Consider the following 15,954-nt stretch of genomic DNA (forward strand, 5'->3'; position numbering starts at 1 on the left):
GACTGGGTCTCTGGCGGCAGTATAAAAGGATTCATAAAGCTCGCCGTCTTCCACAACTACCCACAGCTCTTAGACTCACCGCCTCTACCATCCGCATGATTGGATTCCAGTCTTACCCGACCGTCGATGCATGGCGTCCTCCCACGCCATCCACCCCCGAGAACAACGACCGCCTTTCAGCAGCATTTTCGGCGTCACTTGCAACACTAGCGGCGAAGCCTTTACCAGACGCCGCCGAAAGCTCATACACAGACTTTTTAAGCAGCCTTGCTTTGGGCTTGCTCACACCCAACGAGTCGCCCGAGGATCTGCTGCCCATCCACTGCGCGGCGCCTGTGCAGCAGCATATCAATGTGACTAATTATCCGGTCTTTGTCGACAACCAAGACTTAAATATTCCGCGCTCTGCCCAAGCCGAGTTGGTCTTTCCCGATATATCGATGCCTGGCGCTTGGTCGTATAGCCCTGTGCCACGGCCCACAGCACCCCCGCCCTTGAATCAGGATCGACCGCCGCCACAAGTGTTCGAGGAAAGACAGCCGGGAGAGCCCCAGGATGGCACTGGAGAGCTTAGACTTCCCCGTTTATCATGCGATACCGGGCATTGTGGCCAAATTTCTGCTCCGAAGCCTTCTCGGCCGCGTGCAGTCTGGGTGGATGTTATTGCCCAACTCGAGTTTACTACCGACGAAATTGATGATGCATCTTGTTGAGCATAACACTACGAAACACACTCATTCTGTGGTTCACTCATATTTAGCATTAAATAGTCCCTTCAATATATCTCCAGAACATCTCCACGCTCGCCCCGGATCCGCATTATTTCTTCCTTCAGTTTCTCCTTGGACAGCTTGTTGGCCAACCCCGACACCCCGAGCTCTTGCCTCAGGCGCCTCCGGAACTCCCTCCCGGCCTCGTTCCTCCGCAAGGGGACGACACACACGTTCCAGACAACGCCACTGACCAGCAGCCGAACTGCATGGATTTCGAGCCCGTCGTCGCTTTAGACGGCACGTGCACAAATGTCAGGCCACTCAGAGTGGTTGGTCAGGTCTTGCCGCAGGGTTTGGGCGTCCAGTGCGTCGCCAGGCCGCTCATTTACCGGTTCGGCGTCTGAGCCATGGTTATCTTTGGCAGTGTGCACATCTCGCTCGGACTTGGCGTCTGGAGAATCAGAGCCAGGCTTTGTTTGCCCCGCCTCAGCCTTAGAACCTAGTCTCTTGTCGAAGAAGTGTATCTCCACAGTTTCCGGTGCTGGTCGAGATTGGGGAACGAAAGCGCGAAATCAATGAGCGGGACCGCCACCTCGTTCGAGTCGGCACTGGTGTCAAGACATAACAAGCGCGCCGAGTAAAAGTCCGTATAGTGCGCGTCATAAAAGTCCTGCAGCAGCGCGCGGAGGAGGCGTCTGTCGCGAGCGGAGGGCTGGGAGTGGTCATTCTGGTCTGCGAATGTTACTGGAAAAGGACGACGAGAAGGGGCGAACACACGTACTAGGGATCAGAGTCGTGTCGGAAGAACATTTCTTGTCATGTCCACCAACGACCCAGTCGCTTTTTTGGCAGCTTTTAGAGCAGTAATAGGTAAAAAGACAACCTGAGCAGCGACGAAATGACTTTCGATCGCCAATTTTCCCGCACTACACAAGACATCATTGGAGAATGTGTTTGAACTTGCATTGTCCTTACTTTGAGGTTATCACAAGCCGCCTTGGGTCTCTGTTGGAGGGCACTCATCCGCCGCTGAGTAAGACGCGCGACCTCGTCCCAGGCGGATACGATGTAGCCCTTGCGAAATGTGGCCCCCATGGAGACCTCTTCGGCTTCCTTCAGGCCGCGATCAACGAGTATAAGACGTTGATGAGTAATGAGAGTGGGGGGAAGCAGGCCCATCAGTGTCCTGACGCGCTTCTACAGGCATGGTTCAATCCCCCATTTGACTGATTGTGCGACAACAGAGAGCAGGCCGCCCTCCAGGGCTTCGTCCAGCGCCTGCTTGCTGTGCTCTATACCAAATATAAGGTGTATGATGACCATGAGACAACGGTGCACAACATCCTGAGTATCGTCGTCGTCCAGCCGCCTCGAAATAATGACGAGGGAGCGCGTGAGCTGGTAAACGAAGCGATGGCGGATTGCTGCCGCTAAGAGGGGCAGCACTGTCGATGTCGTCAGGAAGTCTTTACAAGCCGTGGAGAAGTTGTCGAGGGTGGAGAGAAAGCTGACCATGGTGTTGGTGTACCACGATTCCGGTGTGTCGTTTGTGAGAACTGTATATATGCGCGTAGATGCATCGGACGATGCAAAATGCAAGGTCCTGAATAGTGCCGCCGACAGACCCAATAAGATCCGTCAACAACGTCGAAGACTGCCCCGGAAGCTGGGGTAGCACCTCGCACAATGCTTCAAGCACTACGTTGTCGTTTTTCAGGGCGGCATATTCGGCCCAGGCTGGACCAACCATGGCCACTAGTCCCGGAAAGCCGAATATCTGGGGTCGCAGCGCCTTATTGTCCCGCTGGGTGCTGTTGACCATGAACATAAACTGGAAATATATGCTCTGAGTATGGCCGCATGTCGATCCATTCGGCAGATGGGCGATCTGTTCGCGATAGGTCACGAAGAAGGGACCCCATACTGATATCCGAGGCCAGAAATTTGCGGCGGCCGGAGTAGCGTAGAAGAGGGAAAACGTCGCACGCCAAGCTGCAAGCGCTTTGGAAATCGTCTCCGCAACTGGTGGTGAAATTGACCCGGATTCAACATCCTCGACCGTCGGAACCTTTTTAGGATCGAGATGGACATAACACGGGCAATAATCCCACTTTCGAGGACCCCCGAAAATACGGTTGGGACTTTGATACCTCCGAAGGCCAATTTTGTCCGAACAAGAGGCCAAATTTGGGCAAAATTTGTCCGAACATGTATGAAAGTTCTTGGCGGCATCAAAATCGCTGATGGGATCAACGGCGCGTGAATTCAGGCGGAAACGCGTGAAACAGCGAAAATCGATCAAGAGATCGTCGCAGGATGCAGCGAGCGCGAAAACCACTAGGCTAGGGGACCACGAGGGACTATGTCCGGGTGTCGGTCACCGGTTGGCCGCTCTGGTGGCCGGCAAATTTGTCCGGACTTGGTCACAAACTGGGACCGACTCTTGACCAAATTTGTCCGCACGAGGTGCCAAAGTGATAGGCACTTTTGGACCTAATTGTGTCCAAATCTGTACCCAAGTTAACACCGTATTTTCGGGGGTCCTCACTTTCGGTGTGTCCTGCCCGCCCGTGGGCGCCGAGAAAGCCAGCGCTACTTGCACTGTTGGTCGCAGTGTCGCGATATGCGGAAATCGCCAACCGCTGAGAAGGAGGCGCGTCAAACGCGTCAAATTCAAGGAAAGCTACGTGCAGAAACACACCCTGATAGCTGCAGGAAGCTTTTGAAAGCTTTTCGTGTGTAGAGCTGGATGGAGCATTTGGTCAAGTTGCGAACTCATCATTGATGCAGAGATCCAGTCTGATCTGCTATCACTCTAAGAATCTCAGTCGTTGGCAAGTCACAAAAACACCTAGTAAATATAGTAGTTGATTCGCGGAATTGATCACTCCGAGGCGAATTCAGCCGTTCATAGCCTGGAGTGCCTGTGTAGAGCGTAATGTAACGGAACATGTAAATGGTGCAGGTTTCCTTGAGCACGAGTCAGAAGATGCAGGGGTATGGCGGCTTGTCACAAACCAAAGCACACCCGGAGAGTTGTCGTAGGCGGGTTCTACCGTCATCCCATTCTTGTCGACACATTTGGAGATGTTCAGCGTTGCCAGAACAGTCGCGATGGAGATCCAAAGGCTGTCCATGGCCATGCATCGACCGGGACAGGCCCTAAGATTCGTTTATAGCGGTAACTATGTAAGAACAAAGGCATTCCCCACCTTCGACCGAATCCAAATGCCGCCAGTTCTGGGTCTCGTACCTCCGGATCCAGCTGGCCGGCGCGAAGGAACCGCTCGGGCCGGAAACACTCGGGATCCGGATATGCTTTCTGCCGGGTGGAGGTCAGATTTGGCAAGCTCTAAGTGGACGGTACCTCATCATGGAGAAAAGCCCTGTGAGAGAGATGAGTGGGGAAGAGATGCTAGTGATTTGCCGACCAGGCGTTTCCGACCACTATCGAGTGCGCGGGAATGCGATATGCACGGTAGGTATCCTCGACAGCAACATAATGGGGAATCGCTTCAGACCCTGAGCATCTAATACTTCTGACCGACAACTAAACACGCACAAATCGGGCCAACCGGTCTCCATCTGAGCACCTCTTTTATAAGCGCACCGAGGTAAGGTAGCGTAGCGCGATCCTCAAAAGTTGGCAAGTTTCCGAACCCGACGACAGCATCCAACTCAGCTTGGGCTTTCCTTTGCACGTCGGGATATGCCAACAGAGCCAAAATGAACCAGCCCAATGCGGCGACGGTGGTGTCTGCTCCCCCGGTGTAGATAGCGGCGGCTGCGTTGCGGACCACTGTTTCTTCTCGTGATAAGTTGGCGTAATTCGAGTCCAGAGGCGTGCGCTCTTCTGGCTCAAGCCGCTCGAGACTATCTGAAACGAAGCATGAAATGGCAGTCCCCGCAATCTTTCGCGTTTAGTAGTGGCTGCTAAAGAGGTTTACACAACTCACCATATTTCTTCTCGTCTCCTGAAACGGCATTTCCACAGAGTCAAGAGTTGCTGCGCGCCATCTAGCAGCGCGCCGGTGAAAATTGGCACCAGGAAACCAGCAAGGGACGCGTTTCAATATGGGAAACATGTCCTATTAGTAGAATAGTTAATTCAGAATACGCGCCTGCGGTAGCAAGGAACCCACGACGAGAAATGCCCCCGGTACGTTCGCCACCGAAAGGCCATGCATCGTTTCTGCGATCTTCTTGAGGTACGGGTCGCCGACCGCACGGACCTTGATGCCATATGTGATGTCCATGATAAAACTCGCTGTCATGCTGCTGCAAAGTCAACAAGAGCAAACACGACTGAAAAGTTTCCTACTGTCTCAAAGCGGCCATGACGTCAGGCGCCGGGTCACGAAGGAGGAGCCGCACAAGTCCATGAGCCGCGGCAGTTTGTTGTGGGTAGTATACCCTGACAGCAGCGGGGTTGAGTGAGTCGTGCAGCATCTTGCGGTGGGCACGCCTGGAGGAAAAAGTCTATACTGTGTTTGGGCGGGAAATGTCTTGGCCCTACCATCGACTTCCTACAAACTACGTTTCACTCTTCCTGGGCAGAGCATGTACGCACCATACTTCATGAAGGCTAGCGGGGGGTGAGACGGAGCCCGGACAAGCTACGACAACGCACCAGTCGCCCAGTCCCACCCCATGAGCTCGAGCATCGGAAAGCGGGGCCGGTCCGCGTAAATGGCGGACCGCCGTTCGAACAGCTCCTTCAGGGCCTCCGCACCTTCAACCACCACAATAGAGGTCCCCAGGACATCCAAATGGATGATATCAGAGTCTGCTGTCCATGAGCCAAGACCAAGCGGACGAATGCACGCACGATACTGTCGGCTCCATTGATGATAGGCCTCCCATGGCCGCTCCACAGGCATGTCGAGGAGGTTTCCGATGACTGGGAGCTTTGCGGGACCAGGAGGGAGGGGAAGGTGGTATGAAAGTCGTTGGTAACCGCGTCGAGTCAGAATGCAGAATAACACAACGGCGCAGCCCAGAAAGCAGAATGTCAACATGTCCATTGGGACAATGGGAAATGCAGACGCTCAAACTACTACTGCGCTCTCTCAGTGTGGCAGCCGATCAGTGAGATTTTGTGGGAATAAGTAGTAGGTGCGCTGCAAGTGCGCAGACAGAAGAAGTTGACCATTGCTGATGAACGTTGGAAAGAGGCCATGACAAGCAAAACGTTCTGCTATACTTTCCCCACGAGTTTCTCCCCGATTCCACTCAACAGTGCCTCAAGCGAGCTAAAGCGCGTATCGATCTTCTCTTCCAGCCCCACAATTTTCGAGTCAAGGCCCAACAATTTCTGCTCAAGGTCGGCGAGCCTCGTCTCTTCCGTGACCTCGACCTCCTCTTCAGGGCGCTCGCCATCATGAATATACACCAAGGGATGGAGCAGGGTGTGGTTTGAGCTGGCCGCCGCGGCTTGCTTAGCATCGCAGTTTGTGCAGATGAAGGTGTTTTCGACTATGAAAGCATCAGTATGACGGAGAAGAGGAGAGGGACACGCACGGCACCGTATGCAGGCAAAAAACGGAGCAGTGATTACATCTCCGCAACAGCAACATATCGGAGCCTTCTTGGAAGTTTTGCGGATCCGATTCCTTCCCTCTACCCTCGAAAGAAGAGAACGGGATGCCCGGTAAGCTTTCTTGACGCGCGCTGCGACAACCGTGGCCTCGGGTATGACCCATGAAAGGTCTCCGTCTTGGATGCGCTGATAAGTCTTGATCATGAGATGTGAACTTTGGTGTTGCTGCTGTTTGTATCTCGGGGTCTCGTCTGAGTGGGCGGAACAGAGGTCGACGTGTTCATTGTACTCGTCGCTGATGCATTCGACACAAAAAAGTTGACTGTCTCGAATTTCGCGATCGCATGAGTCACAAACAACACCACTGTGGAAAGTCAGTTGGGAGGCAGCAGCAAGATGATGTCAACAACATACAAAGCGATGCGTTTTTGGAGTTCAAAATAGGCCATGTCACAATAAAACCGGGCATCTGCAGAAGATATCTTGCCAGCGAGCTCAGTGAGCTCTCTTGTTTCTGCCTCCGAGAGAGGAGTCCACGGAGTAACATTTTGATCGTCGTCCAAATAATGCGCGAAAAGCTCGAGACATCGTTTGCGTTCGGCGAAGCGGTTTTTTAGATATGGCCATGTCATGCGGGAACTCTGGACACTGTTGATGGTCGTTGAGATGGCAAACTTCCACCGCGCTCTTGCAGGATTTGCAGTGAACTCGGCATCAGTGTAACGGAATCGGAAAGCTGAGGGTGGCGTTCGACGGAATACGAAAGTTCCAGTTGTGATGTCGGTGTCATCGGTGTCACTGGAAAAAGAGGACGAGCTAACTGAGCTCGTTTCGTCTTGTTGTTCGCCTCCCTCCCGTTCTTGCTCCGAATCCGCTCTATCATCCTTATCTCCTTCCACTTCCTTTTCTTCAACCTCTTTCTCTTCTTCCTCCTCTTTCTCTTTCTCTTCCTCCTCCTCTTTCTCTTCCTCTTCCTCTTCCTCCTCCTCCTCTTCTTCCTCTTCATCGCTCCCACCCGATTCACTTGGTTCATAAGAACTATCACTCTCACTCTCCTCATCCTCCTCTTGCTTGACCCAAGTCCCCGTCAGCGTCGCACGTTCCGGATCATACACGCCCTCGCACTGCGTGTAGTACCCATCCAACCACGCCACCTTCAGCGAGAACTTTCTCTGCGGCGTGTCTTCTGAATCTTCCTCCACAGTCCCGCCCACATCGAGCGTGTCGAAAAAGTACTCAAGCATCCCACTGAGTTCTTTGCCCTTGCGCGTTAACGACAGCGAGACGGTCCCTTGTGGCGCAACACCACCCGAATCGACAAATTGGCCGACCCAGATACCATCCATGTCATCTCCACCGGAAGGCCTCGGTTTCCCCGATTCGAAGTCGTATATATCGTGGGGTTCATCTTGAATGTCGTAATTCAAAATATCAGGATTTATCTTGGCAAGAGTAGCCTTGATTGTCGCTGGGTCGTCTTCATCCCAATCGGGGCTCAAATCTTCGTCCTCCCAGCCGAATCCGTCTTCCTCCACAAACCGCCCGATGGTATTGTTGATGACATCCCGCTTTCGCGTGCTATGTAGAAGCTGGAACTGCAGACAGTGTCAGACCCACAATCTTGTTATGTCGATACTGACCATGCCGAATGCGAAGTTACCCAGGCGCTCACCAACATCTTGCCAATTTGCTTTATATACGGCTGTGTAGCAAGCGTGAGACTTTGTTATCCACAAGTATGCACACTGACCTTCTAAACTTTTCAGACGTTCATCCACCACTTTCATGACGTTCATGAGCGACGCAGTCATCGAGTCCCATTCGCCGTCGTCAAGAATGTGTAGACATGCAAGGCGCAGAATATCAAAGTGCCGCTTGAGAATGAGATATAGCAACGGGTAGATATACTAGATGAAGATTACTGTTTGTTGTCCCGAACCAAGGAATGGACTTACTCTTTCGATTCGTTTTGGTCCTGTAACCAGTCTAACGGTCGCGACATCATCCACCTCGTATAAAATTCCCTCTAGACGTTTTTTGAGTCGCTTCTCTTCGGCATTCTGGATCTCGTCCTTGATTGCGTTGAGTTTGGCATATTCAGTGTCGTCCTTCCCATAAGCGTCTTTCGCAGAAGTCGATTTGGTGGACCGCAACAGCAGTTCGATGCGACGGATCGCACCTGTGGCAAAATAATTTCCTGCTGCATTGACATTTCCTGCCGCAACATGAGGAATAATGTCCATCATAGCTTCAAGCAAATTATAAATGCGGTTCTTGTACCAAGTGATGGAAAGATGCCAGCCAGCAGCCCAAAAAGCGACCCAGCGCAGCAGACTATTAGGTTTGTCACAAAAAACGCGTTAAGCAACCGTACAAAACATACCTCCAGCCTTTCGGCTTCGTCAAGGCAAAGTCATTCGCCTCCTTCACGCTGATGAAACCAGTTCCATCATCATCAACTGCCTCTAAAATCGGCTGGAGATGTGCCACGTTGATATATGAGAGTGTCCATCGGTCGTCTTCCGCTGGTGCGGGGAGCAGAAGGGTGCCGTCCACAGGCGAGATGATGGGTGACGGCGGAGCGGAGCCAGTGATAGCGTTTGCAAGACCCGCAATGTCTTGCGCGCTGAATCGTTCGGTGTAAAAGTCGTTGAGCGCAAGAACAAAATGCCTGGCTTTAACGCTTCTGTTCCAACCTTCATTTTTCCAAAGTTCTTGAAGATCCTAAAATTAATGAGCGAGATCATTCAAGAGAGAAATAGAATAGTACTTTGTCCACTATGCGACGATGGGCACCGTCCGAGATGGCAGTTAAGATGTGTTCTTCGGTAATGCTGATGGCATCCTCGAGTTGTTGACTTTGAATTTCGAGTTTACGATCGAATAGCTTCAAGTTCTTGCGGAAAGACTCGTCCACATCCTCTGCAAGTTCCTTGCCCAATATTTTTTTGGCATTCGCAAAATCCATCTCCCCGCCTGCATTACCCATCGCACCGGCAAGACTTTCTCCGCTTTTCAACACGAGTTCAGCGAGTGCTGCTTCACTTTCGACACAGGCACGTGGTCCGCCCTTTTCTTCAATCAATCCTCGCATGTCCTTTTCTCTGGGGGTGTCCAGCTTCCTGAAGATTGCCTCAAGCTTCGTTTCTAGCGACACGAGATGCCCTTCTTGGGTTTCGAGCTTCTGGTTTGCTGCATCGACGCCAAGCGCTGTATGCATCTGCAGCTCGAAGACAATCTGCTTTTTATGTTCTTCAAATGTACTTGCGTAGCCCGCGAGGCGCGATTCGTAGATTTTGGATTTGAGGGTTTTAGCCAGAAAACTCTTCTTCAAGTAGACATCGCAAGCGCTACCACAAGCAGTTATGTCAGTGGCAATAGACTGCAGGACGGCCGCCATTCTGTCCTGTAATGGTGTGCCATCGGGTCCCTTGTCGGTCGGGTTTCGTACATTCCGCAGCCTTTTGACCGAGTCAAACCCTTGCGACACGAAGAAAGATGAAAAGCGCACTGGAAGAGTACTGTCATCATATCCTGCATCTGCAACTTGACTGCGAGAACTTTTTTGTTGTTTTGGCGACGGGTGAGGTCAAACGAAATGACGAGCTTGAAAGCTTGTACCGCAACTATACCCGAATATCAGTTTCGCTCCAATTGACCAATAAACCTACCGCCAACGAATGGATGAAGCTGACTCAGCGCATCTAAGCCTTTCATTACCACCGCTGACGTCTCTGCAAAGTGCGTGATGGCGCCCTCGATCGACTTAACATCGACGTTGAAAAGAACGTTGGCGGCACTGTTGATTGTGGCAGAGTTTGCGGCGAAGAAAGTATTGAGCTTGCTGTAAGCATCGGAAACCTGAGAGGCGCGCTCCGTGAGGGTGTCCTCTGCAAAATGTTAGAACGAGCCAGAGAACAGAATGCGAAAGAAGACTTGCCGATTTGATCAACCTTGGCCTGCTTGGCTGAGAGCGTGGTGGGGGCAAAAGCAGCTGTGTAGCCCTTCTCTACAGCAGCAACAGTCTCGTCCTCCCTACCATGCTTCGAAGGGTCCGCCATTTCGTCGTGGTCGGTGAAGGAGACTGGAGAGTACCCCAAAAAGATCGACAGCCGGCGCTGTGTAGTCGAGCGCCGAGATGTACTAGGACCTGGGCGTTCCGCAAATCACGATATATTGGGTGAGCACTTTTCGGACCTCCGTGAACGCGTGTCTTAAGAAGAAGAAGAGAAGGCACGTACAGAATATGTCGGGGTCTTCAGACATTGACGTTCTTGGATTGGCACTTGGAAACAGAGTTGGTGGTTGCTTCGTATCGAAACGCTTGGAGAGAGACACCATATGGACGACATGGTGGATACAACAACGGTAAAAAGGGGTGGGATTGAGGAGCAGTAGTTGAGGTTGAGTTGAGGACTGTAAAGACTAAGACGATGTAGTGAATAAACGTCACGGTGAGTGATGTGACGTTGGTGAGGTAATCGAGGCATAGTTTGGGCACAGTCCAGAAAGAGCTAGCTCTGCTTTCACTCTGCATCATCTTCCAACCAGCTCTCCTGCCCAAAAGACCCTTCGCCACATCCCGCCCTCGAACGTCTTGAGATTTATTTGATTTCGTGGAGGTTTTCGAAGATGGGCCGGACCAGCGCTAACCTCATAATGCCAATTGATGTCTGAAGCGTATGCAGACTCATCTTCACGTAGGTAAGCGGAAAATCGGGGCAGGACGGCTGCGACAGCCTGATTCACATGTTTCGCCATATATTCTCTGTAGCCAATGTCGCCGCTACCACATGTTGCCCAACGGGAGGATGTCAAGCCAGAAGGATAGATAGCGAGATACTTGAGTCTGGGCAGTTCAATAGCCGTTTGGAACAAAAGAGGCTTGCAAATGTGATGAGCGGTACTGCTGATGAAACAGAGGGAGAGGACATACGAGAATGTTGTTCGTTTTCGACACATCCCCGGAATTTACACCCATTTCCAACAGTCTGAGCTCTATGAGCGTTACTATAGCCTGAGCATTATGTTGACCAAACAGCCAGTTGCTCTCGTAGGCGGAACAGCACCTGAGTTCTTGCAATGTAGTATTATGTTTGGGTAGGACGGCGGAAAAGAAAATATCAGCGAAGTTGTCATCTGCCACTTGAGAGTCTCCGTCAACACCAAGTAAATTCAACCGCACGAGTCCGGTATACGAGCTGAGATAAGCTAGCAGCATTGAGCTAAGCTCACGGGTTCCAAGTTCAGACAGATATATGTCGCAAGAAATGAGAACCCGCCAAACATCATCCCAGTCCTTTCCTTGAGAGATTTTCAATGCCTTCAAGCTCCGATTGCTGGCGACGAGCTGTCCGATTTGATATGGAATCGAAGGAGTCATTGGACCTTCGGGATCGGGAGGAGGAGGGGAGTCGAATGGGTCTGGAGAGAGGGGCCTATACCAGACGGGGGCGGTAATTTTGAGCACTTCAAGTTCATGGGCCGGAACCAATGGTAGGACGAACATGTCCTTGGAGTCGATGATGAGGTCAAAATGACGAAGCTGGAAGTATTGTATGGCATTGAACACAGCTTCGGTCAGTCCCGACTCGTCCTTGGAAGTGATCTTGAAGCTGAACGAATTTGAGTGTACGTCGGAGACGAAATGCGGAGGCACGCACCAAAGAACTGATACTTTGACCAAGCGGGAAAGTGCCAAAGGGAGTATTGCTAAAGCATCCTTTTCAGTTGGAGTCGAAGAGGGACGACCTGGGGCAACAACGAGCTTTCGGGTGTGGATTGACCATGGTGAATGTCCACGCGCAATGGCATTCAACATATCGACATTCAACCGATTGGTCGGAAGAATAAGTGTCTCTAGAAAGAATATGTCGGCCATGGAACCGAGACGCTTGCAAGCTGGGCGTATTGCACTGAGGCTGGCTGCATCTAGCTATCGAGAAAGTGAGAAAGGTCGATGTGAATGCAGTACAACTAACGTGGCAGAATATCTCCTGAAGTAACTCCGTCGAGAGGTTGAGCATGTAGACTACTTGAAGATGTTATGGGTTCGAGTCAACCAGGGAGAACGTCATCCATGAGAACGATTCGGACATTCATTTCATCGCGAAGGCAACAAACAGTTCTGTGTGGTGAATGAGAAGTCTATGAGAAGAGCCTCTATATGTATTGTCCGTACCAGCAAAGTTCGGAGCTACATTTGCTTTTTTGTTGGTTCATGAGATTCTGAACGAGAACACTTGCTGACGTCACGACGGACACGGTCACTCGCAAAAGACGCGTCCAGTCACCGCGTCTCAAAAAACAACAAATACTCGATCAGATTCTTCTTCTTACATACTACAGTTTAAAAATCCCTTGTGCTCCAGCTAATTGGTGTCAATATTTGAAGTCATCACGTCCAACGCTGCAAGTTGGCCCCATGTCGTGAATGCCTGAGGCGGACCGTGCCAGTTGGACGAATAGGTGTTGCCGGTCGCGGCCAGATCGAGCAGCGCATTGTATTGCACATCGCCGTAGCTGTGGATAAGCGTGAGGAGAGCGGTGTTGGGGGAGTTGCGGGTCCAGGCTTCATGGAGGCCGCGAATGAAGATTGCTGTAAGGAATCTCGGCCCTGGGTGGTACGGGGTCAGAAGATAACGGACCTTTGAAACCGACACCGTCGTTATTGCCACCAGGGCTGGAGCCTTCGGTGATAATGCCGTCGGAGCCTTGCCATGCAGACGACTTGACAGCAGAGTTCAGGATATTGATCATTCTGGTTATCAGTCAGTTCGTAATGTCTCTAGGGCAAGTAGAAAAGCCACAATGAAGTCCACGAAGAGTCTCCGGTGACGGCTGCCAGAACACTCAGTCCCTCGATATACTTGCCGCTGTTATAGGTGTAAAGTCCAGGCCCGGTCGAACAATCGGCGCTGGTGGTGTCGAGGACAATGTTATTTGCATTGATTTGGTGGTTCTTGATCCAATTCGCGCTGAGAATCGCGGCATTGGTGTAGGTCGAGTTACCGGTGTATTCAGCTAAGAAAGCAGAAAGCCTAAATTGATTCAATATCTCCTTTCATGCTGTTCATATGAAAACAGACGTTGTATAGAGGCTTGAGTACCAAATCAGCATCGATAGCAAGGAGTATAAACGACGAACCCGGTGGTGATTGAGTTGATCCCTCCGTCGTCTGCCCTGGTAGTCCAGAAAACGCCTCCCGCCATCGTCTCTGGGAGTCCATATTGTTACAATCGACAACACTTTAGCCACAAAAAGCGACTCACTTCCATTGCAGGTTGACTGGATGGTAACTGTCTTCAAAGGGTTCCTGCCAGAGTTGGCTTGGGCCTGGGTAACGACACTAAGACGGAGTCAGGCACCGGTCGTAGTCAGAAAGAAGGTGACAGACTAGCCGGTAACATGGGTCCAAACATCGACCGCATGTGCAAGCATATTTCTGTCCTAAAGCGGGAGGACAAAATGATTAAATATTATTTGATTGGCAGAGGAAGAACAAACATTGTAGGCGCGGTATGCATAGAGCGCCGATTGTGCCCACCACATCGCGTCATCGTTATACTGAATAAGCGTTCAAAGAACATACGTATGCCGTAGCGCAAGATGCTCAAACACACCCTGCATCGGAAAGTCAGCCACTGTCGCCATCGAGAGGGAGCTCTTGACCCACCCATATTTGTCATAATGCGCATATTTGCTGTAGACAAGGTTGAGATTGTTGATCACGAACGCCCGATTGGTTGTCGTCCCAGCGGATTTGTCTTGGTTGGCGGCAGCGGAATACACATTGCCTGATTGCCAATATCCAATGCCTAGCACACATCAATCGACGACAATACTCAGACGATCAAGACCTACTGTTGAATTCTCCATTCGAGGAGTCAAGCTGGGGAACGATCGCGTTGATAGCATTTTGCGCGATGGTAATCCGCTCGGAACGGGGACGGGAGTTGCTGAATTTCTAAGCAGGAGCCAAATGAGCGAGAGTCGAATTGTGCTGGGGAGTGACACACCCTCCATGATAGTGGGACACCCAGGTCCTGCGCAAAGGCAAAGGAAACGAGAAGGGGCCCCAGTAACGCTTGTTGAAGACGCATGGTAGAAGGAGATGATGTTGCATCGAGAATTCACGGATCCATTTATACCGCAACCACCGTGACCAAGATAGATTCTCTCATCAGCTTTGCAGTGCCCCGGTGACGACACAGAATCTGCACATTACAGTTTCGTCGATGTCGCGATGGTATCATGCGGTTCCGAGGAGGAGGCCGAACCGCGTGACCGCGAAAAGGCGTCAGCTGCGGTTCTCGTGCTGGACGGCACAACACGAAGTTAAGTTAACACGAAGTAGATGTGGGATACGGGTGCCGGAGACGAGGTAGACACCCCACCAGCACAGCGATGCCCGCCGCCGCGAGTCTGAATCCTCGGTTGATAGCGACCATCAAAATATATTGCTGTAGCGGGGAAAAACGGTTGGTAGTATAAAGGCCAGTATGCATTTGCCACTTACTAGTCACTTGTCAGTTCCATGTGCAGTGGAGCGGTCCCTAGTCGGAGGATGGATATGCTTCCGACGCGAACGACTGCATATCTTTTGCAATTGAGAAAGATAGCTCAGATTCGGCGCTCATCTCGTCACTTTCCCAGTCTGTCCAAGCGAGTCTTACTCGGTCCTCGGTCTGCCGTTGATTTACCTCAGTTCGTTAGAGAAGGTGATCAGCCGGCCATTGTGTAGGTTCCAGAGGTCGTGCAGGATTGGGTTGAAAGAAAGTTTGATGGCATCAAACGTCAACCAGCCGACTTGGCCAGCGACATCATTTGCGATTGTAACACTGCTTGGTTACACCACCACCTGCGAGCTTCATTGTCAAACCCCCTGCATGTCTATCTCACTGTTTCGGTCCTGTGCTCATCTTCACTGGGGCACATCACCACCCGAAGTCTTTCAGCTTCCTCGTGGTCATTTTCGAAGCAGATTTCAAATGCTGTCTCTTTCTAGCCTGAGGCTCTCTCCTGATCGAAAGCACTCAGTTCGCTACATGGTGCATGGTGAACTCGCTGGACTTTATCACTCCGATTAGCTGCCTCCGACATCGATAATCGACGGTCACGGTTCCACATCGACAGTAGATGACGTCCTCAACGGCAAAGTCCGACGAAAGCTACCCTGAACTTATGGACGCAAGAGAATGACGCTCAGGCCCACTGTGTGCACGGCCGTTACACTTCTCTGAAGACTCAGCAGATTGTTAACCGGCTTGGACTTCATGTGATCGGAATGCCTGGACCAAGGCCACGGCGCGTTGCGTCGTTTGAGCAATTGACCTCAATCTCAGCTGACCGGGCACGATGTAGAGCTCTTGCTTCAAGTACTTCTGGCGTCACATCACCTGTTGTACTTGAGCACCGATCGAGGACCCGGAAACGGATGAGCAGAGATGATAGCGACAAATTTCGATGAGTTACCCTGAAGCTGCTTACTTGTTGAACGGCTGGAGGTAACAGCTGCCTGTAACCCCGCTTTGGCATCACTGCGCGTGCGCTTTGCCCCAGCTCCTCTAACATACGAGCTTGGGTCTCCATCCCAGTTAGTGGCTCGATATTCAAGTTCGTGCTTAAGTTGCTGAAGGAGCTTGACTTATGAGTAGGGCAGTTTACTAGCCATCGGTTTGGACGGCGCAAAAGTATTCGTA

At 51.5% G+C, this 15,954-nt stretch overlaps 3 protein-coding genes across 3 annotated transcripts; all 3 read right to left on the reverse strand.

Annotated features, from left to right (window-relative positions):
* Positions 1-3,613: 3,613 nt before the first annotated feature.
* On the reverse strand, positions 3,614-5,737 carry MIND_00306500 (Cytochrome P450; the record flags this gene model as incomplete). Its single annotated transcript, XM_037359923.1, has 13 exons — positions 3,614-3,683; positions 3,732-3,875; positions 3,926-4,035; positions 4,081-4,099; positions 4,145-4,226; positions 4,276-4,624; positions 4,670-4,801; positions 4,856-4,988; positions 5,035-5,178; positions 5,230-5,239; positions 5,284-5,298; positions 5,344-5,499; positions 5,542-5,737. The coding sequence occupies 13 exons, from the start codon at positions 5,735-5,737 to the stop codon at positions 3,614-3,616; spliced, it is 1,560 nt and encodes a 519-aa protein (XP_037222808.1).
* Positions 5,738-5,910: 173 nt separating this feature from the next.
* MIND_00306600 (Protein kinase domain-containing protein) lies at positions 5,911-10,313 on the reverse strand (the record flags this gene model as incomplete). Its single annotated transcript, XM_037359924.1, has 11 exons — positions 5,911-6,188; positions 6,234-6,616; positions 6,667-7,847; positions 7,893-7,954; positions 8,003-8,159; positions 8,208-8,586; positions 8,636-8,976; positions 9,023-9,713; positions 9,764-9,878; positions 9,924-10,140; positions 10,206-10,313. The coding sequence occupies 11 exons, from the start codon at positions 10,311-10,313 to the stop codon at positions 5,911-5,913; spliced, it is 3,912 nt and encodes a 1,303-aa protein (XP_037222809.1).
* Positions 10,314-12,623: 2,310 nt separating this feature from the next.
* On the reverse strand, positions 12,624-14,355 carry MIND_00306700 (Glycoside hydrolase family 76 protein; the record flags this gene model as incomplete). Its single annotated transcript, XM_037359925.1, has 11 exons — positions 12,624-12,850; positions 12,900-13,012; positions 13,062-13,292; positions 13,341-13,352; positions 13,400-13,469; positions 13,525-13,601; positions 13,650-13,697; positions 13,760-13,876; positions 13,929-14,070; positions 14,117-14,219; positions 14,272-14,355. The coding sequence occupies 11 exons, from the start codon at positions 14,353-14,355 to the stop codon at positions 12,624-12,626; spliced, it is 1,224 nt and encodes a 407-aa protein (XP_037222810.1).
* Between the last annotated feature and the right edge of the window lie 1,599 nt (positions 14,356-15,954).

This window comes from Mycena indigotica (genome assembly GCF_014461135.1).
Source record: "Mycena indigotica strain 171206Taipei chromosome Unknown Mind.scaff0003, whole genome shotgun sequence".
Lineage (NCBI taxonomy): Eukaryota > Fungi > Basidiomycota > Agaricomycetes > Agaricales > Mycenaceae > Mycena > Mycena indigotica.